At 44.4% G+C, this 24,897-nt stretch overlaps 2 protein-coding genes across 2 annotated transcripts; both read left to right on the forward strand.

The window, feature by feature from the left end:
- Nucleotides 1-6,266: 6,266 nt before the first annotated feature.
- LOC129522567 (probable cystatin-15) lies at nt 6,267-9,590 on the forward strand. Its single transcript, XM_055344907.1, has 3 exons — nt 6,267-6,461; nt 8,700-8,810; nt 9,510-9,590. The coding sequence occupies exons 1-3, from the start codon at nt 6,267-6,269 to the stop codon at nt 9,588-9,590; spliced, it is 387 nt and encodes a 128-aa protein (XP_055200882.1).
- A 6,413-nt stretch (nt 9,591-16,003) lies between these two features.
- On the forward strand, nt 16,004-24,439 carry CST8 (cystatin 8). The gene is made up of 3 exons (XM_055344917.1): nt 16,004-16,234; nt 19,918-20,031; nt 24,356-24,439. The coding sequence occupies exons 1-3, from the start codon at nt 16,004-16,006 to the stop codon at nt 24,437-24,439; spliced, it is 429 nt and encodes a 142-aa protein (XP_055200892.1).
- The last annotated feature ends 458 nt before the right edge of the window (nt 24,440-24,897 follow it).

The raw sequence follows: 24,897 nt of genomic DNA on the forward strand, positions 1-24,897 counted from the left end.
AAACTCATATATTGTCTATCTACCAAAATTAAATTGAATTTGTTGAAAGGAATCCAGATGTGAAAAATACATCTAAGACATGTAATTGTAGAAATATGAAAAGCAAAAAAGAAAAAGCTTAAAAATGAAGAGTTGATAAAATATCGTAGTGAAGGTGGGGAAAGAGAAGAAATATTGGAAAGTTTTAACCTGATATAAAAACAAGTTGTATTAAAAACAAAAAAGAAAGAAAATACTCTATCTAGTTCTATATACGATTTTCCCTTGTCCTGGAGCTTTCCAGTGTTGCTTGTTCAGTAAACTTGCTTTCTCCTTGTTCTTCCAGCGGTTCCTCTGGGGGAGAGGTCTGCTGAGCTGAGGGTGTCTGCGCTTGGGGTAGATGCCCCGCCCTCTGCCAGGTGCTGGGCTCAGTGTGAGCTATTTATCCTGTGAAGCCTTTGTTTCCTAGAGGCCCCACCTCTCCCAGGTGCAAGGTGAAAAAAAGAGAGAAAAAAATAGCAGCGGCCAGATTTCCAGCTCTGGAATCTAGCTCCCTGTCTGTAACTAACCATAGTCTCCCTGTCTGCACTGGCCTAGATGCTCCTGGGGGCAGGCATGGGTGCGCTGATCTGCACAGGTTGGGGGCGCCCAGTGACAGGAGATTTCTCACTGTCTTGTGCCCTCCCTGCTTCCACCTGTCCCAGGGGGAATGGAGGATAGTTGGCTTTGTCTCCTTTGTTGCTCTCGGATGCAGGGCCCTGCGCCACTGGACCCGCACTCCCAGGGACTGCCTTTCCTGAAGCGAATGGTGTACAGCCACCTCCGTCTGTTGCCGGGCTCTAGGGTAAAGGGAGCTCGGGAGCCAGTGCACGTAACCAGCTCGCTTCTCCCAAATGCCCCGGAGGACTGTGGCACTCCAGTCCTTTACTGAGATCAAGACCATGGTTTCAAGTGAGCTTTCCCCTTGGAGCCCCTCCTCTTATGGTGTCTGCAGGAATCTTGAGGCTTCACTGCCCCTCCGGCAATTCTGCCCTATTTCCCTGCTAAGTACTTTTCCATCAGGAAAAACTCAGGTGCAGATTTTTAAAGTTCCCGTTAGTCCAGGGCTGGGCTTTTGTGCCCCGGAGGCTTTCGAAGCTCCGCTTTCTCCTGGCTCGTCATGGTTCCCCTCCCCCACTTGATGGTTGTTTTTTTTTTTTTTTTTTACCTTCCTACCTTGTCAGAAGTGGAAACTTATCTCTCTGTAGTGTTCCAGCTGTTCTCATCATTCATCTCAGGTTGAATTTGTAGGTGTTCAGGATGTTTTGAAAGTTATCTAGATAAGTTTGTGGGACCAGATGAGTTGAGGACCCCTACTCTTCTGCCATCTTGCCTCCACTCTCAATATTTGATTATTGTTGGGATTTTAGCTAAGCTACTCCATAGTAGCTGCCTTGGTATCTACTTTGTATGGTCAGGAGGCCTCCAGGGTCCTAAAATTGACACTAGCCTCTCATATAAGCACAAGCATGTGTAGCATCTTTTAGAGTCACAAACAAACAGAAGCACCCAATGTGACTTACCCTGCAACCCTGGTGAGCAACAGTCTCCTCTTCTTTCCAGGAGCTTCCTCTTATGTGCCCTTAGATAAGACCCTCGTGAGGTTCACCAGAATCCTGCTCTTTGGGGTTGAGTTGGCCAATCTGGCTCTATCTCAAGAACCCCAAAGCACTTCACCCAGCAAGCAGATCCTGTGGCCCCTTTAGTTGCTGAGTACTTCCCCCAGGACCTATGAGTGATAGCTTCTCTATTTCAGTTTCCCCCACGGTCCTTTGTTGAACTGAGATTCATCATGCATCACCCTGTGCTCCACTTAAGTGTTATTTTAATAAATTAATAACAATTATATAGAATATTTGTGATGTGATGAGCAGTGGGTATTATACTATATGTTGACAAACTGAACTTAAAAAAAAAGAATATTCACCATCAACTATGGAACATATAGAATATTGATCCAAACTGAACATATTCTGATCCATAAAGAATCTCAATGAATTTGAAAGAACTGATATCATATGGAACAAGATCTCTGGCCGTGATGTTTAGATTGAAATTAAGGAGAAAAATGGTTTTTGAGTCAGAAACACACCTTAATATAACACAAGTAATCTCAATTCAGGTTAGGGTTTATGATCAAAGGAAGTGATTAAAACTTACAATGTGAAATTATACATCGTGCTGCTGAGTTTCAGCTTTTTTTTTTTGCAAAGATGTTTTTAAATTCTTTTTAAATTTAAAATTAAATTAGTCAACATATAGTACATTAGTTTCAGATGTAGTGTTCAATTATTCATCAGTTGAGTATAACACCTAGTGCTCATCACATCACATGCCCTCCTTAATACCCATCATTCAGTTACCCCATCCCCCACACACCCACCTCCCCTCCACCAACCCTCAGTTTGTTTCCCAGAGTTAAGAGTCTCTCATGTTTTGTCTTCCTCTGTAATTTTTTCCCCATTCAGTTTTCCCTCCATTCCCTTATGGCCCACTGCACTATTTCTTATATTTATATATGAGTGAAGCCATATGATGATTTTCCTTCTCCAATTGACTTATTTCACTCAGCATAATACCCTCCAGTTCCATCCACATTGATGTAAGTGGTAAGTATTCATCCTCTCTGATGGCTGAATAATATTCCATTGTATATATACGCCACATCTTCTTTATCCATTCATCTATTGAAGGATATCATGGCTCCTTCTACAGTTTGGCTACTGTGGACATTGCTGCTATGGACATTGGGGTGCGGGTGCCCCTTCATTTCACTACATCTGTATCTTTGAGGTAAATTCCCAGTAGTGCAATTGCTGGGTCATAGGGTAGTTCTATTTTTAACTCTTTGAGGAACCTCCATACAGTTTTCCAGAGTGGCTGCACCAGTTCAAATTCCCACCAGCAGTGCAAGAGGGTTCCCCTTCTCCACATCCTCTCCAACACCTTTTGTTTCCTGTCTTGTTAATTTTCCCCATTCTCACTGGTGTGAGGTGGTATCTCATTGTGGTTTTGATTTGTATTTCCTTGATGGCAAGTGACAGGGAATATTTCCTCATGTGCTTGTTGGCCATGCATAGGTTTTCTTTGGAGAAATGTCTGTTCATCTCTCCTGCCCATTTCTTGACTGGATTGTTTGTTTTTTGGGGTATTGAGTTTAATAAGTTCTTTATAGATCTTGGATACTAGCCCTTTATCTGGCATGTCACTTGTAAATATCTTCTCCCATTCCATAGGTTTCCTTTTAGTTTTGTGAACTGTTCTCTGTGCTGTGCAGAAGCTCTTTATCTTGATGAAGTCCCAATAGTTCATTTTTGCTTTTGTTTCTTTTGCCTTTAGAGGCATGTCTTGCAAGAAGTTGCTGAGGCTCAGGTCAAAAATGTTGCTGCCTGTGTTCTCCTCTAGGACTTTGATGGATTTCTGTTTCACATTTAGTTCTTTCATCCATTTTGAATTTATCTTTGTGTCTGGTGTAAGAGAGTGGTCTAGTTTCATTCTTCTGCATGTGGCTTCTGCATGTGGCTGTCCATCACCATTTGTTGAAGAGACTGTCTTTTTTCCATTGGATATTCTTTCCTGCTTTATTGAAGATTAGTTGACCATAGAGTTGAGGATCTATTTTTGGGTTCTCTCTTCTGTTCCATTTAATCTATGTGTCTGTTTTTGTGCCAGTACCATACTGTCTCGATGACCACAGCTTTGTAGTACAGCTTGAAATCCGGTATTGTGATGTCTCCAGATTTGGTTTTCTTTTTGAGTATTCCTCTGGCTATTCAAGCTCTTTTCTGGTTGCATACAAATTTTAGGATTATTTGTTCCAGCTCGGTGAAAAATGTTGATGGTTTTTTGACAGGGATTTCATAGAGTGTGTAGATTGCTCTGGGTAGCATAGACACTGTCACGATATTTATTCTCCCAATCCATGAGCATGGAATGTTTTTCTATCTCGTGTTTTTCTAAATTTCTTTCCTTTTCTTAAAAACAGATTTTATTTATTTATTCGAGAGAGAGAGAGAGAGAGAGAGAGAGAGAGAAACAGACTCCATGCAGAAAGCCTAATGTGGGACTCGATCCCGGGACTCCAGGATCACACCCTAGGCCAAAGGCCAGTGCCAAACCGCTGAGCCACTCAGGGATTCCCTCTCAATTTCTTTCCTAAGTGTTCTGTATTTTTTAGTGTACAGATCCTTTACCTCTTTGGTTGAGTTTATTCCTAGGTATCTTCTTCTGTTTTTTTGATGGAGTTGTAAATGGGATCAGTTCCTTAATTTCTCTTTCTTCTGTCTCATTATTAGTGTATCAAAATGCAACTGATTTGTGTGCATTGATTGTTTTATCCTGCCACGTTGCCAAATTCCTGTATGAGTTCTATCAATTTTAGGGTAAAGTTTTTTGGGTTTTCCAATAAAGTATCATGTCATCTGCAAAGAGTGAGAGTCTGACTTCTTCTTTGCCAATTTGAATGAGTTTCAGCTTTAAGGAAGTGACAGTCCATACAGGCACCAGTAGAGAGTGGTCATGAGGATAACCGATAATCACAGTCTCTGTCAAAAATGGAAGGAAATTATGCTTAAAAAAAGCATAAACAAAGGAAAGAAGAAACAGATTCATAGAGAGAGTCAAGAAATCCAACAGCTGGTTCATTGACAGGCCTCCCAAAATCGGTGACCCCTGACAACGCAATCTAGAAGTGAGGCAGTCACAACCCATGTCAGTAGCGAAAAAGAGGCCTTGTTATAGATCTTGCAGGTCCTGAAAGATGACAGTGACCACTCTTGTCATCTTGCTGCTGGGAAGGGGGAGGAATAATCAGCCATGTGGGGACCTGAGCTCCTCGGGAGAGGAAACACTCAGGATCAGATGCACTTGTAGACAATTTGTGTAGTCCTCATCATGATTGTTCTTAGATACCCATGTCACCAGCTATTTACTGATGTGCAACAGTGAAGATGGTCACTAGGGTATCTGACATCTGGCCATAATACTCCCATCTCTTTCTGGGGTAGCCCCGGTCTGTACTTATGGCCTGTCTGAACAGCTGTGGCCCTGGCCCTACACCTTTTCATCAATGTGCAGGTGTCTGTTTATTCCATGCCCACGTAGGAAAATCCTTCCCTTTCAGAGTGTCCCCTCATGTACCTGGGCAGCATCATACATTCTTGGTCCACTCACTTCCATTGCCTCATACAGAGGCTAGGTGGGGACACTCACAGGTACTGTGGTTCCTTCCAGAAAAACCTAACGCAATGAGATGGCAAAAGCCATGGGATTTCAAAGTGGTAGATCTGGGATGCCTGGGTGTCTCAGCGGTTGAGTGTCTGTCTTTGGCTCAGGGTGTGATCTTGGGGTCCCAGGATCGAGTCCTGCATCACGCTTCCTGTGTGGATACTTCTCCCTCTGCCTATGTCTCTGTCTCTCTCTCTGTCTGTCTCTCAGGAATAAACAAACAAAAAATCTTTAAAAAGACAAAGTGGTAGTGGTGCATGGAAATGCATGTTGGTTAGGGCTGGGAAACACCTTTTTTTCACAGTCCCTGACCCCTCTCATGCACATGGCTGTCATCCATGCCCATTCTAGCAGAGCCCTGCCCTGGGCTGATACCCACTTTGTCCTGGGCATTTTCTCCACCCACCCTAGGACATTAGAAACTTCTCTCCCCACTGCCAAGCACAGCGAGTCCTCATGACAGGTAGGTCAACAGGTGCCAATGGTGGTACAAAGGATGATAATGCAGTTCCAATGGTGGCTCTTTCCTGTGCCTTCCTGATGCCCCCAGAGTTTGTGGGCTGCAGCCATCGTCATAGGTAGACCTGGTTTTTACCTCAACTCCCCAGGACTCAGGGCCCACTGGTGTTCCTAAGAGTTCCTGTGACTTGGCAGCTGTAGGATACGTGGCTGTGAGAACAAGGGAGATGGGTTCAGGACCTCTTTTTGGAGCCTATTAGGGCTGTGCTGGGGTAGGGGGAAGCAGCCCTGGAAACAGAACATATTGCATTGCATTTCCCTGGGTCCAAGGCATGTGGAACAAAGGGGTGGAAATTGTAAATCTTTGCTCTGCCTTCTGTTAGGGATGATAGGAGGGACAAAGCAGGCAGTGAAAGGGAGGAGCTAGACAGAGCATTGGCCAACATCCCAGGGACTCCTTGAGATAGGGCTGTGTGGGATGCAGAGCTTTGGAGGGTGTCCCCGCACCAGCTGTCACCCTGCCACCCATGTGTTCCTGGCCTCCAGGGCTGACACCAGACAGCATGGTCCTGAAGGCATCCCTGCTTCTGGGGCTCATTGTGCTGATGCCTCATGTTTGCAGTCCCAGCTTTGTGGACATTAGTAGGAGATCAAATTACTTCACCCTGTGTGTTGAGTTTGCAGTATTTCATTTCAACCAAGTCTACCCAGATGAGTATGCATATAAGCTGCTGTGGGTGCGGCGAAGCCAGCACAAGGTGAGTAGTGTGTCCTCACTCCATGTGGCTCCATGTTTGCCCTGAGACCACACTTGGGGGTGGGTGGGTCCTTGATCTGCAAGAAAGATCAATGGATGTTTTAAGTTTGTAAATATTATTTAAAAGGTTATAAGATTTCATTAGAAATGCTTCAAGTTTCTGATTTGTTTCCTTCATGAGCAAGGCTCCTGAATAACAGAGGAGAGATGGAAAGAAGTTGAGCAGAAAGCAAGCATGGAAAGCGGAGATCCAGCTGCATAGTGAGGGAGGGAAGAACAGCCACCAGTGAGGTAGCTGGGACAAGCCAGAACAGCAAGGACAGATGAGAAATGAGAAGGACTAAGAGAAGGGGTAGCTGGTAAACACAAGCCCAAGAAGGAAAGGCATCACAAAGGCTGATCTGTGATGCTCAGTTAAGCTTTATGAAGCACTATGGATCCAGGGCTGAGCAGGAGGCAGTAGAGAAGACAGATTGGGACATGTTCTTGTTGGGCTGTGATGCTGGTGAGGACAGGTCGACAGCCCTGGAGTTCATGAGTGGAATAGTGGAATGCTGGGGAAAAGAGGTAGGTGTGGGGGCCCAGGGACAAGGGGAGGCTGAGAGCATGGGGGTTGGTCAGAGAAGGCATCTCAATGGTGGGTACTCCTGGAAAAACCCAGTCACATGGAGGTTGGGGATGGGAAGGGCAGGCAGCTCCAGAGAGAACCGTGGATGGGGACAAGCAAAGTGTATCTGTGCAGACAACCTGAAGTTCTGTGGATGGGAGTTGCAGAAAAGGAGATGCAGAGAGGAAGGAGTGCAGGGGGAGGTGGGGCTGGAGACACCTTTAGGGCCCCAGGTGAAAATCTGAGATGTTATCCTTAGAGATATGAAGATCCAGTAGGGAAGAAGTTGGGCCTGATGAAAATGTGGGAGTCCTTAGCCTCTGTTGGGCAAATCTTTCCCACTGTTGTTTATTCTTATCACATTGTACTTTCTTTGAACAGAATGCAAACTGCTATCCAGACCTCATTCTGTCCATGCCAAGATTCTGGTCCCTGCATGAACAACGCTGAGCCAGGCAGCATGCCTGGTGGGCCCTGGTAGGGAGGGTCTCACATCTGCACCACACTCCTGAGGACACTGGGTGTGGGCCCTTCCTTGCACAGCGCTCACGGGCTTCCCTCAGTCTCTCCCATTTTCTGACTCTCTGCCTCTTCCTTGAATGGCAGCCAGACCTGGACACCTGGAGGCCACAGGAGCTCCTTGGGCATGGGTAGTATGCCTGTGCTCCCAGCCACCGTGCCCTGGTCCAGTGACCATGCAAGTGAGGCTGGGGGGTGCATGACTCCGCGTGCACATGTGTGTTTGAGAGTGTGTTGTTGGTGTGCATTGGGGCATGAGTGGGTATCATGTTTCTGTTTCAGGAATTGAGCCCCAAATGAAGTCAACCTTCTAGATAATTCCAGGTCAGTCCAGTGAGAGACAGGTTCCTCCCTATGGTGATTTCTGGTAACATTTCTATGTTTGAGTTCTTGAGTTTTCATGCACTTCTATTTAACGAGATGAAATAGTAACTTTTAATAACCTCTGATAGAAGCTTAACAAAGATGTGGAACAGCATCTGCTCTATAAATATCCAAATGAGCTTTAGCAAGAAGAGCCCTTTTGGGTAGTCAGCTCCCACATGAAGAGGGAAGCATTCCCAGCCCCCAAAGCCCCCTACACCCCCATCTGGATGTTGCCCTGAAAGGAATGGCCAGCTCCAATGGCTAATCAGTAGATTACCACACCCGTGTTACCCTGCCCTCCAGAGGAAGACTCACTGGCATGTTCACCTTGTGTCTGGCCAATGCTGCCCAGGCTATGACTGAGAAATCAGTGGTGCCATCAGTGTTGCTGTAGCCTGAGAAGACTCCTTTGGTCCTATGAGCCTCTTACCTTCTTATCTCCTGTGTATTCATGTGTGGATGTGACTAGCAGGTACAGGTCATCAGGAGCAGCGCCACAGGGAAGACCCTACTACATGCTTCAGGTGCATTTAGGAATCTCTTTTTTTGAAAGAAAAATAGAGACTTAAGAGGAAAAGGTGAAATGATAAATCAATTTAAAAATAAGAAAAATAAGAGACATCGTACAAATGTCCTTATGCATTTACATACATACATTCACAGTTGTTGCCTGTTTTCCTTTTGGTTCTCTGTTTTTCTTATTAATGCAAAGTATTTCACTGAAGTTCCTACAATTTTTCTTAACAGAAGTTTACCATGATATATTTAATGGAATTGGAGTTGGGACAAACCATTTGTGCAAAACAGGATGAAGATCTGGACAACTGCCCCTTGCAAGAAGGCCCACGAGAGAAAAAGGTTTGAGAATATGATGAGCATTCATATAAAGGAGGGTTGATGGGAAGAGGCTTAGGGAAGTTGTCAGGGATGATAATGGGACAGAGAGACAGTCCTGGCTTCTCTCCTTCCAGGTCCCAGAGTTCCCCACTGAGGGAGAATGTCGTTATTCTAGGCCAACAGAGCTGCTCCCAGCAGAGCAGCCAGCTGAGTGCTGTGCTCACAGCTGGCCTGTGTAAGGACCTTCTTGTGTCATTATCTATAAGATGATTTTATCTAGGGGAATTGGACCCTGGGCATGAACCTGAGTCAGGACGATGCCCTCAGTGGGGAATTCTAGCCTGAGGGGCAGCCTCCCCTCCAGATGGGTTTGCAGCAGCTGGACCCTCAGTGGGCAATCTGCAAGCTCCCTCAGAGCTCCTGGGGGCAGGGGCATCCAGGCAGTGTTATGGGTACTGGCAGGACCCCTCGAGGGCAAGCTATGGTCCCACCAGGCACCCTCTCAGGAGCCTCTGTCCCACATATGTACATTCAGCAACCCCTGCCTGTCATTCTGGTGGAGCCTTGAGCTCCTCAAATCCTGCCCTAGGCCACTGTTTCTTTTTGCTTTTCATCATTTGTAGTTTTTCATGCACCTTGAACTCCTACTCAGTCCTTCATGCTAAGTGCTCTCCATGTGTTAAACTGTTCTACTCTCATGATTGCTTTTTTCCTTTTCAGGTGGACTGCACCTTTATTGTGGATGTCAGACCATGGTTTTCCCAGTTCTCCCTCCTCAACAGTACCTGTGTGCAGAAATAGGCAGAGTAGCAGCCCCTGGCTCCTCAGGCGGAAGTTCCTTTCCCTCTAGAGAGCAACAGTCTATAGTCCCCGGTCTGTTCAGTATCCCCTGTTCAGGGGAATTAAAGGTATCTCAGAGTACTTTCTGGGTCTCTGTCTGTTTTGCACTATCCCACATCTTTTATATTTTATAAATGCTGCTTCCCCCCATGACAAGGGGTGGAGAATTGACCATCATTATTGCTCTTACCTTGGCTATAGGTGCAGAGTATTGGGTCAGTCAGAATCCCCATCTCATGGGAGGCTGCCCTAGTCATTCTTGCAGGGTCCCCACTGGTTGGTTGATGTACTTATTCATCCATCCCTCCATCCCTCCATTCTTTTTTTTGTTAATAAATCTATTTTTTTATTGGTGTTCAGTTTGCCAACATACAGAATAATACCCAGTGCTCATCCCGTCAAGTGCCCCCCTCAGTGCCCGTTACCCATTCAGCCCCACCCCCCACTCTCCTCCCCTTCCACCACCCCTAGTTCGTTTCCCAGAGTTAGGAGTCTTTATGTTCTGTCTCCCTTTCTGATATTTCCTACCTATTTCTTCTCCATTCCCTTCTATTCCCTTTCACTGCTATTTATATTCCCCAAATGAATGAGACCATATGTTTGTCCTTCTCCGATTGACTTATTTCACTCAGCATTCCATCCCTCCTTTCTTCCATGTATGCATTCCTTTATTCATCCATCCTCCAATGTCTCCATGCCCCTCATCTATTCCACTCAAAAGGAATGCAGACAATTTTGCTGGGTAATAGCCACCTGCTTCTTCTTTCCTTTTTTTTTAAACTATTGTATTTATTTATTCATGAAAGATACACACAACACACACACAGATAAAGAGAGAGAGAGAGAGAGAGAGAGAGAGAGAAGCAGAGACACAGGCAGAGGGAGAAGCAGGGTCCATGCAGGAAGCCCAACATGGGACTCGATCCCGGGTTCCCAGGATCACGCTCTGGGTCGAAGGTGGCACCAAACCACTAAGCCACTGGGGCTGCCCAGGCTTCTTTCTTCCAACTCTGGAGTCAGGTTCACAATGGGGTGGTCCTTCTGAAGAGGGGTCATATATAGTCACAGGGATTGGAGGTGGGTAAGTAAAGTTGACTAAGGGCTCTGCCCTCTGTGGACACCCATCAGGGCATCTGCACATGAGCCTCTTGACACATGGAGGGTAATCCCAGGGCCTCTGAGGATAGCTCAGAAAATGGTAGCTCCAGTCACCATGTCCCACCTGCTCCTTGATGATGCCTGTACCCTCTTTCTCAGCCCAGTGTGGCCTCCATGTCTGTCAACACCAATCACTAATCCTGGGATGGGCACTGTGGTGACAGACACCCAGCCTGATAAGCAGCCCTGTCTTCTAGGATCCTCATGGGCAGCAGCCCTGGAGGAGCAGAGTGAAGGAGGGTGTGGGGGCACCTGGAGGTGTGACTGGGATAGACACACTGTGGCAATGCCACTTGAAGGAATCTTTCAGCATGGAGGGGCTGAGGCATCTTTCTTCCTTCCTCCTGGTTTCTAAGAATTCTGATTTAGTTGTTCCTAGTTGAAAGTCTACCTGTTTCCTAGACAATCCTTTTTTCATGGAGTGTTCATAAGCAATGATGTAATATGATTTCCCAAGATGACTGGGGCATAACACAAAAATAGTGGCCTGGTTCAGCTTTGGCTTTTTGAACAGTCTGTGTAGTTTTTAAGATCTCCCACACTTTGATAGGGGCATATACAATCTTTCAAGGGTAAGTCTATGTGGTCAGCAGAGCTGACCTATTACCCACCCTGGCTTTAGAGCACTCATGTACTAAGGGATTGAGCCATTATGTCTGGGCTGTGTGGCTTCATCTTAGGAGGCCTGGTGTTCTGTTCTTTCTCACTCTCTCTGTCATGTCTTATCTCAATCGACATGAAAACAACCTTGGTTTCATTCTACAAATCTAAAAACCAAGCCATATCCCCCCTTTCTATCATAGAAGAATCTCTGTGACCTGACATCAAAAGACATAAGGTCCCCAGGTAATTAGCACTGTGGACACAGTTGGGAAATAGTTCTCTAAGGAACTGCGAAATTTAGAAATGTGTGAATTGCAGTTAGGGTATTTTGTATGTGACCTATGTCTTTTCTCTGATTCCTGCTCTGATAGAATAGGGAATTAAAAACATGGCCCCATTCATGGAATTGATGTTCACGGGTGATGGTTTATGCAGGAGTCTTTGATAGGGTGGGTAAATGTTGTGCCTGCCACTATTGCCCTTGATGTGCCCACATTAATAGCTCTTGAATGAACCAGCATCATCAAGGTGAGTCAGCCACAGGGGCAACCCGTCCTGTGTCATCATGTCCTGGAGGGACCTCTCCAGATCCAGCCCAGTACTCATTGTCCCAAATTAGAAGGGAGCAAAAATATACTTGGAAGTTACAAATCAAGTACACACATAGAAACATTGACACACATTTCAGAAATTCTTGATTTCTACAAAACCCAGAATATTTTATAGGACTTCTGGCTTTGAGGAATAGAGCTCCCTGGAATATATTTATGAGACCCCTCCTGAAATAGGGACTTAACCAGAATCTCAACACTGGGGTCTTCAGGGAAGCATCAAAGGGGAAAGGGAGGAGGTAAAAGAGAAAGGGGGGAACTGTACTCCCTGCAAGTAAGGTTGATGTCATAAAATCCAAGTGATGAAATGATCTCTGTTAACCCTCACCACCAGCTTCCTTCTCCATTTCTATATCAGGGCCCTGGCAGCTAGCCTAATAATTCTTTATTGTGCTTTTCTTAAATTGAGCTCACAGGTTGAGTCCAGCTCTTATCACTCATGTTTCCAAATGCAAAGATCCATAGACATTAGCAAAGAAATGAAGGCTTAGGAATATGTGTAACTAGATATTTGTTATACCCTTTCCATGATGCTTTCCAAATATTTTCAAAACAAAATCACATATCATAGAAATTGCTATTGTTTATCTGATTTCCTATGCTGTCTTATGAGGACATGTTTTCAGTCCAGCAATATCATCAGTGAATCAAAACCAACATATCAATGTCCTAAAGTATTGCATTTATTGAACTGAGCCCCTCATTTCTATCTTCAACTGCCCCATTCTCAGGTGCCATCCTTTAGCATCTACCCCAATGTATTCCCCAAATGCCCAATATGCTGTGTATAACCTCTCCTTCTTCTCCAGTCTCCTTTCAAATATACTCTTTAGATGATGACATCTGTTATCTCTAAAGTGATCTATATTTTACATAGATCTATCTCATGACTTACATCCTATGTGTCGCTATCAGATCAAGGTAAAATATTTCAAAGTCACGCAAAATCTTGGTTAGTTCTACATGTTTAAAACATAGAATGTCCATAAACCACATCTTCTTTATCCATTCATACACAATGGAATTAGCCATTAGAAATGACAAATACCCACCATTTGCTTCAACGTGGATGGAACTGGAGGGTATTATGCTGAGTGAAGTAAGTCAATTGGAGAAGGACAAACATTATATGTTCTCATTCATTTGGGGAATATAAGGGAAGGGAGAAGAAATGTGTGGGAAATATCAGAAAGGGAGACAGAACATAAAGACTCCTAACTCTGGGAAATGAACTAGGGGTGGTGGAAGGGGAGGAGGGCGGGGGGTGGGGGTGAATGGGTGATGGGCAGTGAGGGGGATACTTGACGGGATGAGCACTGGGTGTTATTCTGTATGTTGGTAAATTGAACACCAATAAAAACTAATTTATTAAAAAAAAAGAAAGAAAGTTATCTAGGTAAGTTGGTGGGGACAGGTGACTTGGGGACCCTACTCTTCCACCATCTTGCTGAGGACCCCCGATTCTGATCTATTTGGAATCTATTTCCATTCTTGAATTCTTAGTAGGTAAGAATAGGCAGGTGTAGCTAGGAAGAGGTGGGAGTAGGTGACAGTAGGGCAGCTTGAATAGAGAGTAGTAATTGGGAATGGGTGAGAGAATGCAGGAGTAGCTGGGAGTAGGTAAGAGTATATGGGAGTAAGTGAGAGTAGCTATGAGTAGCTAGAAGTAGGTGAGGTAGGTGGGAGTAGCTGGGGGCAGCTAGCAGTAACTATGAGCGGGTGGTGGAGACATCTTAGACTTGGGTGGAAGCAGTGACTTTTGTATTGGGACTTGCAGGTGGCTGAGGTGAAGGTGAGGGATCATGAAGCCCTGCTAAGGAAGCTGGGCCTGGATGGGGAGGCAGGGTACTGCTTAGTCTTTGGTGAGGTGGGAGAGGCTATTAGAGATATGGTTGAAGATATGAGTGCACACAATCAAAGTGTGATCAAAATGCCTTTGCATTTTTTAATAAATATATTTATTTGTGAAGAATAGAATAATATTTAGTGTTTTGCCTCTTGACTCACATGTGCATGGATACACAGAGGCACAAATACAATACACTGGTTCCCAGACCTGGCTGTGCCCTGGAAGCCTGGAATGGCTTCCTCATCACTGGACTTTCTTCAACATTGATTTTATTTCTTTTAATTTTTTAAAAAAAGATTTTATTTATTTTTTCATGAGAGACACAGAAGAAAGATTGAGGCAGAGACACGGGTAGAGGGAGTAGCAGGCTCCATGCAGGGAGCCTGACAGGGGACTCGATCTGGGGTCTCCAGGATCTCACCATGGGCGAAAGGCGGTGCTAAACTGCTGAGCCACCAGGGCTGCCCCCAACATTGATTTTATTAGTGGGAGTGGCCTAGGTACTTCTTTTTTTTAAATTGAAGTTCAATTTGCCAACCCAGTGCTCATCCCATCAAGTGTCCTCCTCAGTGCCCATCACCCAGTTACCCCAACCCCCTGCTCACCTTCCCTTCTGCAACCCTTTGTTTCCCAGAGTTAGGAGTGGCTTAAAACTTGGCTTAGAACTCCCCAAGTGCCTTTAAAATGTAGCAAAATCTGGGATCCCTGGGTGGCGCAGCAGTTTAGCGCCTGCCTTTGGCCCAGGGCGCAATCCTGGAGACCCGGGATCGAAATCGAATCCCACGTCAGGCTCCCGGTGTATGGAGCCTGCTTCTCCCTCTGCCTGTGTCTCTGCCTCTCTCTCTCTCTCTCTCTCTCTCTCTCTCTCTCTGACTATCATAAATAAATAAAAAAATAAAAAATAAATAAAATGTAGCAAAATCTGAAAATCATTAATACATTATTAGTACACAATTAACAATTGGGCAATATATACTAAATTTGATTTGGGTAAAGCTTTTGCATCAATTTTCCATCTAGTCTTTTACTATACAGAAATACCTGTGTAATTTCACAAAGATATTGGAAAAATATTATCTACTACACTACTGTTTGTAATAGCTATAAATGACAAGCAAACAAAACATCCCTCAAAATACAATATGGTGTTTCACAATGCAATGTTTTACAACCTGCCAGGCAGATTTATGCCTGCATATTGTTTCCTATACATTGCCACATGTTATGGTCAAGAGCCCATCAGTCTTCTGGCCCATCTATCTGCCCCTTTGGGAACTTGCTTGACATCAACTTGGGATTTTCACAGAGAAGTAGAATCTCTGAGAGTTCAGGAGATGCATGTGCCCCTCCCACTAAGGCACAAGCTTGGGCATCAGGTTGGCTGGGTGACCCTTATCCTGGCAGGACAGCAGAGGGAAATGCTATTGGCCCAAACAGAAGGGGTACAGAGGCCAAACATTTAGGAAGCTGGCTCACTGCACAGGTGGGCAAGAGACCTCTGGGCAGCCCTCACAGTTTGCCTGCTGTGTGTGAGCTGACTATAAGCTGTGTCACAGTGGCTGGATTACATCACAAAGTATGCTCTCCTTGCAGGGGCATGGACAGAGAGCAGAGGTCAGGAGTGAAGGAGGCCCCTTACCAGGGCTTAGGCACAAACTGAGAGCTGGAGACCCAGGAGAATCACGGGTTAGGGTGTGGGCCACAGTAAGCTGCATAAGAGGTGGAGGCAGCCAGCAGGTACCTCAGGTTGGAGAGTTCCCAGGGAGCCAGAGCCAAGAAAACTTGGGGCAGCAACATTTCAGAGTCACATCTTACAGGCCTGAGGGGCAGAAATAGGAGTGGATAGTGAGGTATGCAGGGTAGGTGCTGGCATACCTGGGTCTAAGTGTTCTTCCTGGAACTTCACATGGTGAGGGAGGAGATGGAGGGTGGAAGGCTGGTAGCAGGACTCTCTAATTGGCTTCTTGCAGGTTGACTTCCTTAGAGACAGGGGTAGTCCTAAAGAGTGAACTTAATGGCTCTTTCTTGAATCCAGCTGGGCTGATGTTATTGTAAGATCTTTGGACCTGAAGTGGCCACAGATATCCCACCCCTCCTGCAGCTCCAGCCTGGGAGGACAAGGAGAATTACTTGTGTCCCTGGACAGAGGGACCATGACTAGGTCCTGGGGGTCCTGCTTGCTTCTTTTCACCATTTTCGGGGCCCTGGTGGCCAGCACAGACCCAAACAAGAATAAAGTAAAGGTGTTGAGGGGATTAAAAGTAATCAATGCCTCAAATGCCAACGTGAAGCAGTGCCTGTGGTTTGCCATGCAAGAATACAACAAAGAGAGTGAGGATAAGTACCTCTTCCAGGTGGTCAAGACAATACAAGTCCAGATGCAGGTAAAGGTGTTCTCTCTCACTATGCATGTGTGCATATGGTGGCACAGATTGAAGCTGAACTGAAAGAGTGGGCATGGGAGAAAAACAATGATATACAAAAGACCCATTATGTGAGTGCTTAAGGACCTACACACTTGCATGTCACTATGACATCACTGCACTTTCTATATATTCTTGCACTGTTGTTCTAAGTTCATGTGTATTAACTTGTTTAAACTCCAAACTGTAAATCTAACGTTCATGATTTGTATTTTCTACAATTGGGAGATAAATTGAGTGTCATCAATATTTTGCAATAATGCTGCCATGGACAACATTTCAATCTATCCACATAATGTAGATTGTGGGGCTGAAAATCCACATAATGTGGATTGTGGGGTTGAAAAGAGACATGTTGCTATTTAATGTGTAGGTAATAAAGTCCCTACTCCTAGCCTATAATTCCTTGACTCCAACATTTATTTAGTGGAAGTGAAGACATTCTGATTTTATGTTCATAAAAATGTATCCCTTCTCACAAGCCCAAGCATGGCCCAATGCTAGGAAGCATTGCTTAGTTGGATTCCATTGAGGATGATGCTCTCTGAGGCTTGCAACACGTGTCCCTGCCTGCCATGGTCGAGGAAAAGCCCCCAGAGCTGGAATTCAGCTGACTGTACCATCCTCAGTTGGCGGGTTGGTAGTGTGGCTTATAATTCCACAATGAAACTTGGAATGAATTGTAAAGATACTCAGCAGAGAGGTCATTTTTAGCAGAATTTGCTTCAGTTTTTATATTCTCCATATAGTGTTCCATTTGAAGGAGCTGAGCCAATCAATGCACATGTTGGCACTTATGACCTTGTCCCTTTGGAACCTTATGAGCCATCGGTCCATATTTCCAGTATATCGTGCTGATGGCACTCTGTTTATGACTGGGCATACAGTTCAATCCACCTGGGGAACTCCTACAGCACTTTGAAATAGGGGAATGGATTCCAGCTCTTGTACCTTCTCCCAACCCCTTTGTAGTTGTCATTCTTTGGTACCCAAGTAGCACTATACTCAGCAAGTTTCTCCCAAGCAGCTTCCATGCAGGCTGCTGCAGATGAGGCAGTGAGATGGACAGAAATAATAACATTCCTAGGGAGCCAGCAGTCTTATCAGAAAGAAATAGTGCCAAACCCAGAATGAGAACTGGGGATTCTAGCCTGCTGGCATGGTACCTAGGGGCCCAGAGGTCAGGAAAGTCTTTTTCAGACAGGCTCTCACCTGAGGAGTTTGTATATGTCCTACTGCACTGGTCTCACTGGCACCAATTAAATGAGGATCTCTAGATGGGACCTAGGTCTCAGTAGGTGTTAAAGCTTTCCAGGTGATCCCAATATGAGTCAAGAGTAAGAACCACCTCTCTAGGGAGTAATGTTGGTGGCTAAACCTGAAGGCAGACTAGGAGGTGATGGATGCTGGTGGGAAGTTATTTTTGTTTAGGTCTCCCACATCAGATCCTAGTGCTAGTAGTTTACTTGGGAGGCCATCCCAGTAAGCACCAGGGGGCTGGAAGAAAAGGGAGACAGGGCAGGGAAGTGAGTTACTGTGCAGGTGACCACTATGGGCCTCCCTGGAACCTCAGGAAAAGGGTGCAGAGCCTTCCTCAGAGTTTAGCCACACTGCAAGAGGGAAGCTCAGTTGCTTACCCATCAACTCCCATCCATTGTTGGCTAAGAGCTGCTCTTGGCTCCTGCTGGTCAGGAAGCCCCAGGCAGGGACAGCCAGGAAGTGGCAGTGTGTTTGGGAAGAGCAAAGGACATGAGTATCACTCACAACATCTCCTGGAAAAGATGATGGGAGGGCTGCATGGGGTTGGGAAGAGCAACTGGGTATAGCAAGCTGCCACTGGGAAGAAGCATGGCCCATTTGGCAACTCAAAGGAGGCTGTGTGACTAGCTTGAGAGGTGCTCAGGGATCAGACCATGAAGGGCCTTGAAGATTGTGGGCAAAACTTTTTCTTTTTCTTTTTTAAAGATTTTATTTATTAATAAGAGAGAGAGAGAGATACAGAGAGAGAGAGGAGAGAGAGAGAGTGGTAGGGACAGAAGCAGGCTCCATACAGGGAGCCTAACGTGGGACTCGATCCTGGGTCTCTAGGGTCAGACCCTGGGCTGAAGGCAGCGCTAAACTGATGAGCCACTCGGGCTGCCCCAAAACTTTCTATTCTATGTTAGGAATACTGAGAAGCAAAAAAAAAAAAAAAAAAAAAAGGAATACTGAGAAGCCAGATAAACATTAGGTCAGGGAGTTCTTGGGATCCACGTAATTGGATTGGGATTTTAAAACTGTCATTCTAGTTATTTTTAGAAAGGATTGTGAGGGTTCCATGAAGGTGTCCATGGAACCAATGGCCTTGGCTCCCCTCAGTTCAAGTTTGTGTTTCCCTGGAAATGACACATAGTAGCCCTTTTCTGCCATGTGGAAGGGGTGGATCATGGTGCTTTGTGATGTGAGTTTAGTGCTGGGCACCTCTGTTGGAACTCCAGGTCTTACCTGCTAGATGGATGGTCACTTAGTTCCTCTGCCCTATGTCCCTACTAAAAACAATGGGAGTGATGGCCTCACAGCAGAGGGTTGCTGTGTGGGTTAAGTTATTGTGTGCCAAGCCCCAGGAACAGTGTCAGGCAAAGAGCAAGCACTCAGTAAGCATTAGCAAGTATTAGGACTGATACAAAGTCCTGTGGCTGTCTGGGTTTGCCTCTATGGAATTTTTCAGGTTCCCAACTTAACTCTCAAATCCAAGGCCAGCTCTGCCAATCCCTTCTTAATGTCAACTAACCAGCTTCTCCCCCATGGCAAGTCAGAGTCACCTTGTTAATTCCTTAGAATGTAGCTAAAATGTAATCCAATCTTATTAAAGCCTTGAAGATAGCAATGAGGAAAGACACTCCTTTTGTCTCCTGCTGTAATCTATTAAAACCAGATGAAAGCTCATTTAAATGGATATCATGAGTAGCCTTAAGTACATACACTCAGCCATTCATGAGTTCAGGACTACTAAAGCCTTGCTGTAGACCTACTGCTAAACACTCAACAGAGAACAGCAAGACAAATTTTAGCCAGCATGGCCCCTTTAAGAACTGCTTGCTAAGTTGGTGGGGGAAGCCCTCCAGAGCAGGAGATTTCACCAGATAACAGACTCTGAGGTGTAGAGAGAGTGGGAAAGGAATAAGGAAGGAGCATCCATTGTGGACACAGGGCCTGTCCTCACTTCTGACCCACGTGAACCTATAACATCTCCAGCCCAGGGGAGCCAATGGTTCTGGTGACCTCATCCTTCCCTCTGATCCTTTTTTTTTCCCCCTCTGTTCCTTTATGGAGCATGCAGAATGCTCTGGACTTTGGGACAAAAAATGGAAATACAAAGTCTCACCTTCACTGGAGCCTCACACTGGAAAGGAGAATTTTCCCTGAGTATACAGCTCCAGGTAGTAGTTTCCAGGGTCTTATTATTATCACTATACAGAGAGAACCAGGTAGAATGTTGTAGGTCTTCCTCTAAAGATATTTTGGAGAGAGGGGATAGGGAGTAGGTGGTAGGGAGAAAGGATGAAGGGATGAGTGTTTTTTAGGTTTTTTTTTTTTTTGGCTAAAGCTTTAAAAAAGTAAAATAAAAGTGTTTTGAATAAAATTGTACCATTGCTAATTGACAGGTCACAGATCGTTTGGAATACTTTATTGATGTTGAAATTGCCCGCAGCAATTGCAGAAAGTTTTCAAACAGTAGTGAAAACTGTGTCATTCAAGAGAGCTCTAAACTGGAAAAGGTAGGTGACCAATATTCTGTGATGGTCTTGGCTACTTTGAACCTCAAAAACAACATGAGGTGCCTGTATCCTCCTCTGAGGTTTTGATCACTCCCAAAGATTTGCCCCAGAAATGGGCTTTAGAGCAGAAGGTAGAAAACAATGGAATGCATTGAGCCCCTCTGAGTCTTTCCCCACCCCTCATCCTAGGGACAGAATGCTTTCAGGATCATTCTCATCAACTCTGGCCTCTTGGTGCAGGAAAACTTGACAACACATATGTCTGTCCTCTCGGATCCAAATAAGCAACCCAGCCATTCCTGGCACCAGAGTTGCTCATCCTTGTGAAGACACAAACAGAAACTTATCCATCCACTCAGCAACTCATCCAAGCTTACCACCAGGTGGTATTTTGGGTGCTGGAGATTAAGCAGTGACTAGGCCAGAGGGTATTTCCATCCCCAGAATTATAGTTGATTTTTGCCAGGCTTGGCCATGATTTCCAGGAAGATCATGGAAGATCCCAAATGTCCCCCACCAAAGGGCTGACCTGGTCCAGGGGCTTTTAGCCTCAAGCCTGTATTTCTGGTCTCAGAGGTGGGGAGAAGCCCAGATTCATTGAAGCATTTAATCTGAGGTGAAGGCTTTATGCAGGTTTACCTGAGAGGTGTGTCTTTGCTTTTTTTTTTTTTTACACCAGTGGTTCTTTATGTGAGCAAGCATCAGAATTACCTGGAAGCCTTGATAAACCCAGATGGCCAGATCCTACCTGCACAGTTTTGGATTCAGTAGATCTGGAGTAGGATCCAAAAATTTGCATTCTTAACAAGTTCCTAGCTATTGCTGCTGCTCTCGCTGCTGGCTGTAGGACCATACTTCAAGAACCACTGTTTCATGTAGCCATGGCACAGGAAATTGTGAGGGCCAATTAACAAAGTGCACTTCTATTATGTTTCACTAAAACTGCCTCTGTATGCTCAAACTTTACAAATCTGATTGTGTCTAGTTAATAGCAGATATGCCTCAGGACAGACATTTAAGCAGAGAGCATGTCTTCATGCTATATGGCTTTTATGTTACTTTTGTTTATCTTTTACTGTTAGTAGAAGTATGGTTGGTTCACTTTTGTATTTTCTACTGGGCCCACTGGGATTATAGAAAGGTTGTTGCTTTTTACCTGTCTGTAGAAAAGCTTAAAGAGAATTGAGAATTGTCCTCAAGGAGCTCACATATTGCATCTAAGGTTTCCATGGACCATCCCAAATTTTAAGGTGCATGCTTTAAATCACACACTTACAATAATGAAAACTGCTTTGCTTTTTCTTTTGAAATCTTTAGAATAAATCTGAAAAGTAATAATGCTGGACAATGTTTCTTATTCTCAGCTTTGACGGCAGTGTTTTCAATACATATAACCAATTATTAAAGATTATATCAAGTGCTGATTTCTGGAATTCCTCCAATTCCTTTTCCCAAGAGTTATTTTTTTAAATTAAGAACATTTCTCCTACCAATTATTCTTTCAGCATCTACCAAGGATACTTGAATAAGTGTTCTGTTTTGACTCATTAGTGAAATAAAGTAAGACATTCACTAACATTGTGTCATTCTTACATATCTGGAATATGGTCTGTTTTTTGAGGGGGATTTTACTGCTTGGATTGCTGGCTAGGTAGTTCTCATCCACAACGACTGATGGTAAGTTGCTCAAAGTGGCAACAAGTACACAGTTAACCAATGTACAAGATGTATCACCATCTTTTACATCTTTAAGACAACTGCACGCAGATATAGCATGGGACTTTCCTGACTCCTTTGACCCAGATAGCAATGTTGAGCCTGGTGTCAACATGCACATCCATCTCTTTCATGTTCTCCCTGAGTGCCCTCAGGGAACACTTCTTGAAGGCTCCTCCACAGATGTGCTGTGAACATAGATGGTGTATTCTCTGGTACCTCACTAATGGCAGAATAGCCCCTTCTTTTTCCACTTTTCCATGTGGGAGCCATTCTGTTGAGCCCAGCGTAGGAAGGAAGAGCACAATGGATTATGTCTGCCCTTGTCTTTTGAATATGGTGAAATCCAATATGCCACTTTTTAAATTTAGGAATTTTTATTTTATTTACATTAAACACTCTTAAACTTCCCTAATTTTATGAATCAGAGGTACCTTGCTGGCTTAGTCGGTGGAACATATAACTCTTGATCTCAAGGTTGTGGATTCAAGCCCTGTGTTGGGTGTAGACATTACTTAAAAATAAAATCTTAAGAAAAAAAGAATCATTTGGATCATGTGGTGAAACCACACACACACACACACACACACACACACACACACACACATTCCATGGCCTCATCCCAGACCTACCGCATGAGAATTTCCAGGTGCAGACACCCTACACATTTCAGATCACTAGGAATGTCTCTGAAACACTGCTATAGGGACAGAAATTATTTAATGTGCCACCGCCTCTAACTTGCTAGTGTTTTTTATTTTTTGAGGATTTTTGTTTCAGGTAAGTTTAATTTATTTTTTTTAATAAATTTATTTTTTATTGGTGTTCAATTTGCCAACATACAGAATAACACCCAGTGCTCATCCCGTCAAGTGCCCCCCTCAGTGCCTGCCACCCAATCACCCCCACCCCCCGCCCTCCTCCCCTTCCACCACCCCTAGTTTGTTTCCCAGAGTTAGGAGTCTTTTTTTGTATATATACATATATTTTTGTTAATAGGAGTTCAATATCCCATAAAGTGCTCCCTCAGTTGTATTTTGGTTTCAGGATTCTTCTGGTCTGGTACAATGATAATGAGGACTTCCCATCTTTTTTCTGTGTCCTCTGTATCAGTTGAGGGACCACAGGAGCTTTGGGTTCCCAGGGTTTGGTGTAATTTGCCTATAAAACCATCTTGACTTGGTGTTTTTTTATGTGGGTTTCTGGGAGAAAGAGGCCTACATATTCCTCTTTTGTGTGTATCCAATACTAAGCAGAGACCAGGCTTCTTTTTCTCTGACTCCTAATAGCTCCTGGGAGCACCTCAATGTTAACAATTATTTAAGATGCTTTTTGTTGTCTTTGCAGGACTGCTATCAATGTATAATCTGCCTATCTAGCTACCTATCTATCTAATAATCCATCCATCCACCTATCACACACACAGAATATTTCATTTGCCATTTCAATAGTATTTTGAAATGCATGGGGACACAAGGCAGGAAACCACAAATGTTGGAGAGGATGCGGAGAAAAGGGAACCCTCTTACACTGTTGGTGGGAATGTGAACTGGTGCAGCCACTCTGGAAAACTGTGTGGAGGTTCCTCAAAGAGTTAAAAATAGACCTGCCCTACAACCCAGCAATTGCACTCTGGGGATTTACCCCAAAGATGCAGATGCAATGAAACGCCGGGACACCTGCACCCCGATGTTTCTAGCAGCAATGGCCACAATAGCCAAACTGTGGAAGGAGCTTCAGTGTCCATCGAAAGATGAATGGATAAAGAAGATGTGGTTTATGTATACAATGGAATATTACTCAGCCATTAGAAACGACAAATACCCACCATTTGCTTCAACGTGGATGGAACTGGAGGGCATTGTGCTGAGTGAAGTAAGTCAACGGAGAAGGACAAACATTATATGTTCTCATTCATTTGGGGAATATAAATAATAGTGAAATATTATTAGTGGAATATAAGGGAAGGGAGAAGAAATGTGTGGGAAATATCAGAAAGGGAGACAGAACATAAAGACTCCTAACTCTGGGAAACGAACTAGGGGTGGTGGAAGGGGAGGAGGGCGGGGGGTGCGGGTGAATGGGTGACGGGCACTGAGGGGGGCACTTGACAGGATGAGCACTGGTGTTATTCTGTATGTTGGCAAATTGAACACCAATAAAAAATAAATTTATTATTTAAAAAAATGAAATGGAGAGAAGGACTCTTTGAAATAAAAGATGGTAGAACCCTAGAACCCACTGAATTGCTCTTGCTATTAGAACAAAAGGCATTATTTAATTTTTAAGATAACATACATAAGCTTATATTTGACATAGAATTCCTTTATTTACATTGTAGAAAACATCAAAGAGAATTACAAATAAAATCAAGTTTACATCTGATCTTCCAGCAAAACATGGTGATTGTATTTGTTCTTATGGGAACAGACACCCCTCCAGGTATCTGCTGATGACTTTAAAGGTCTAGTAGATTCCTAGTAGCATTCACTGATGGATGATGACTCATCCTCCAGCATATTCCTAAACTGATACCTAGCAACAGGACATTTTTTTCTTCTCTATTTTCTGGGATTACTGATTTTGTTGTGGTTGTGGTCTTTTTCAGAAAGTAATATGCAGTTTTTTGGTTGGAGCACTCCCCTGGAATGGTGAATTCATCATGATGAAGAAGAAGTGTCTGGATGCTTAGGGGGTTCTGGAGTACTCTCCCTCCCCATCATCGCCACCTTTCTCTGTGAAGAGATAAATGGCTCATGCTGGTGTTACCAATGTGATTTCCTCATGCATGCTTCTCTGCTTATTTTTTTTCCTGGTTTCTTATTAGGTGGTGGTAAGAGATGAATATGTCCAATTTGTTTTTTTGGCCTCAAGCAGAAGCCCCTTTGATTTTGTCTAGCTTGGTGACCCACCACCAGGGAATCAGTTTGTCTCTGAGTACAAACGATGGAGGTGAGGTCTGATTCCATTCCCTACTGCAAATCTGAGGAGGGATTCCTTTATGATTGGGTTTAACAACCCCTTCCAGAGGTCTGGAGCCAATGGGTGCTACCTGAACAGATTCCCTATGGAAGCCTCCTTTTTGGCCTGAGGCGTCTTCCTCCTGAGGGAGGATAGAAGCTGGTAAGAGTGTAAGTGTAGAGGGGCCAC

Source organism: Nyctereutes procyonoides, unplaced genomic scaffold (genome assembly GCF_905146905.1).
Source record: "Nyctereutes procyonoides isolate TBG_1078 unplaced genomic scaffold, NYPRO_anot_genome, whole genome shotgun sequence".
NCBI classification, from domain to species: domain Eukaryota; kingdom Metazoa; phylum Chordata; class Mammalia; order Carnivora; family Canidae; genus Nyctereutes; species Nyctereutes procyonoides.

Excerpts from the sequence above, each read along its gene's own strand:
- LOC129522567 (XM_055344907.1), top strand. The coding sequence starts at position 6,267 with ATGGTCCTGAAGGCATCCCTGCTTCTGGGGCTCATTGTGCTGATGCCT. Across the intron at positions 6,462-8,699 it reads TGCGGCGAAGCCAGCACAAG|AAGTTTACCATGATATATTT; the intron begins GTGAGTAGTGTG and ends TTTTCTTAACAG. Across the intron at positions 8,811-9,509 it reads AAGGCCCACGAGAGAAAAAG|GTGGACTGCACCTTTATTGT; the intron begins GTTTGAGAATAT and ends TTTCCTTTTCAG.
- CST8 (XM_055344917.1), top strand. The coding sequence starts at position 16,004 with ATGACTAGGTCCTGGGGGTCCTGCTTGCTTCTTTTCACCATTTTCGGG. Across the intron at positions 16,235-19,917 it reads CAATACAAGTCCAGATGCAG|GTCACAGATCGTTTGGAATA; the intron begins GTAAAGGTGTTC and ends GCTAATTGACAG. Across the intron at positions 20,032-24,355 it reads AGAGCTCTAAACTGGAAAAG|AAAGTAATATGCAGTTTTTT; the intron begins GTAGGTGACCAA and ends GGTCTTTTTCAG.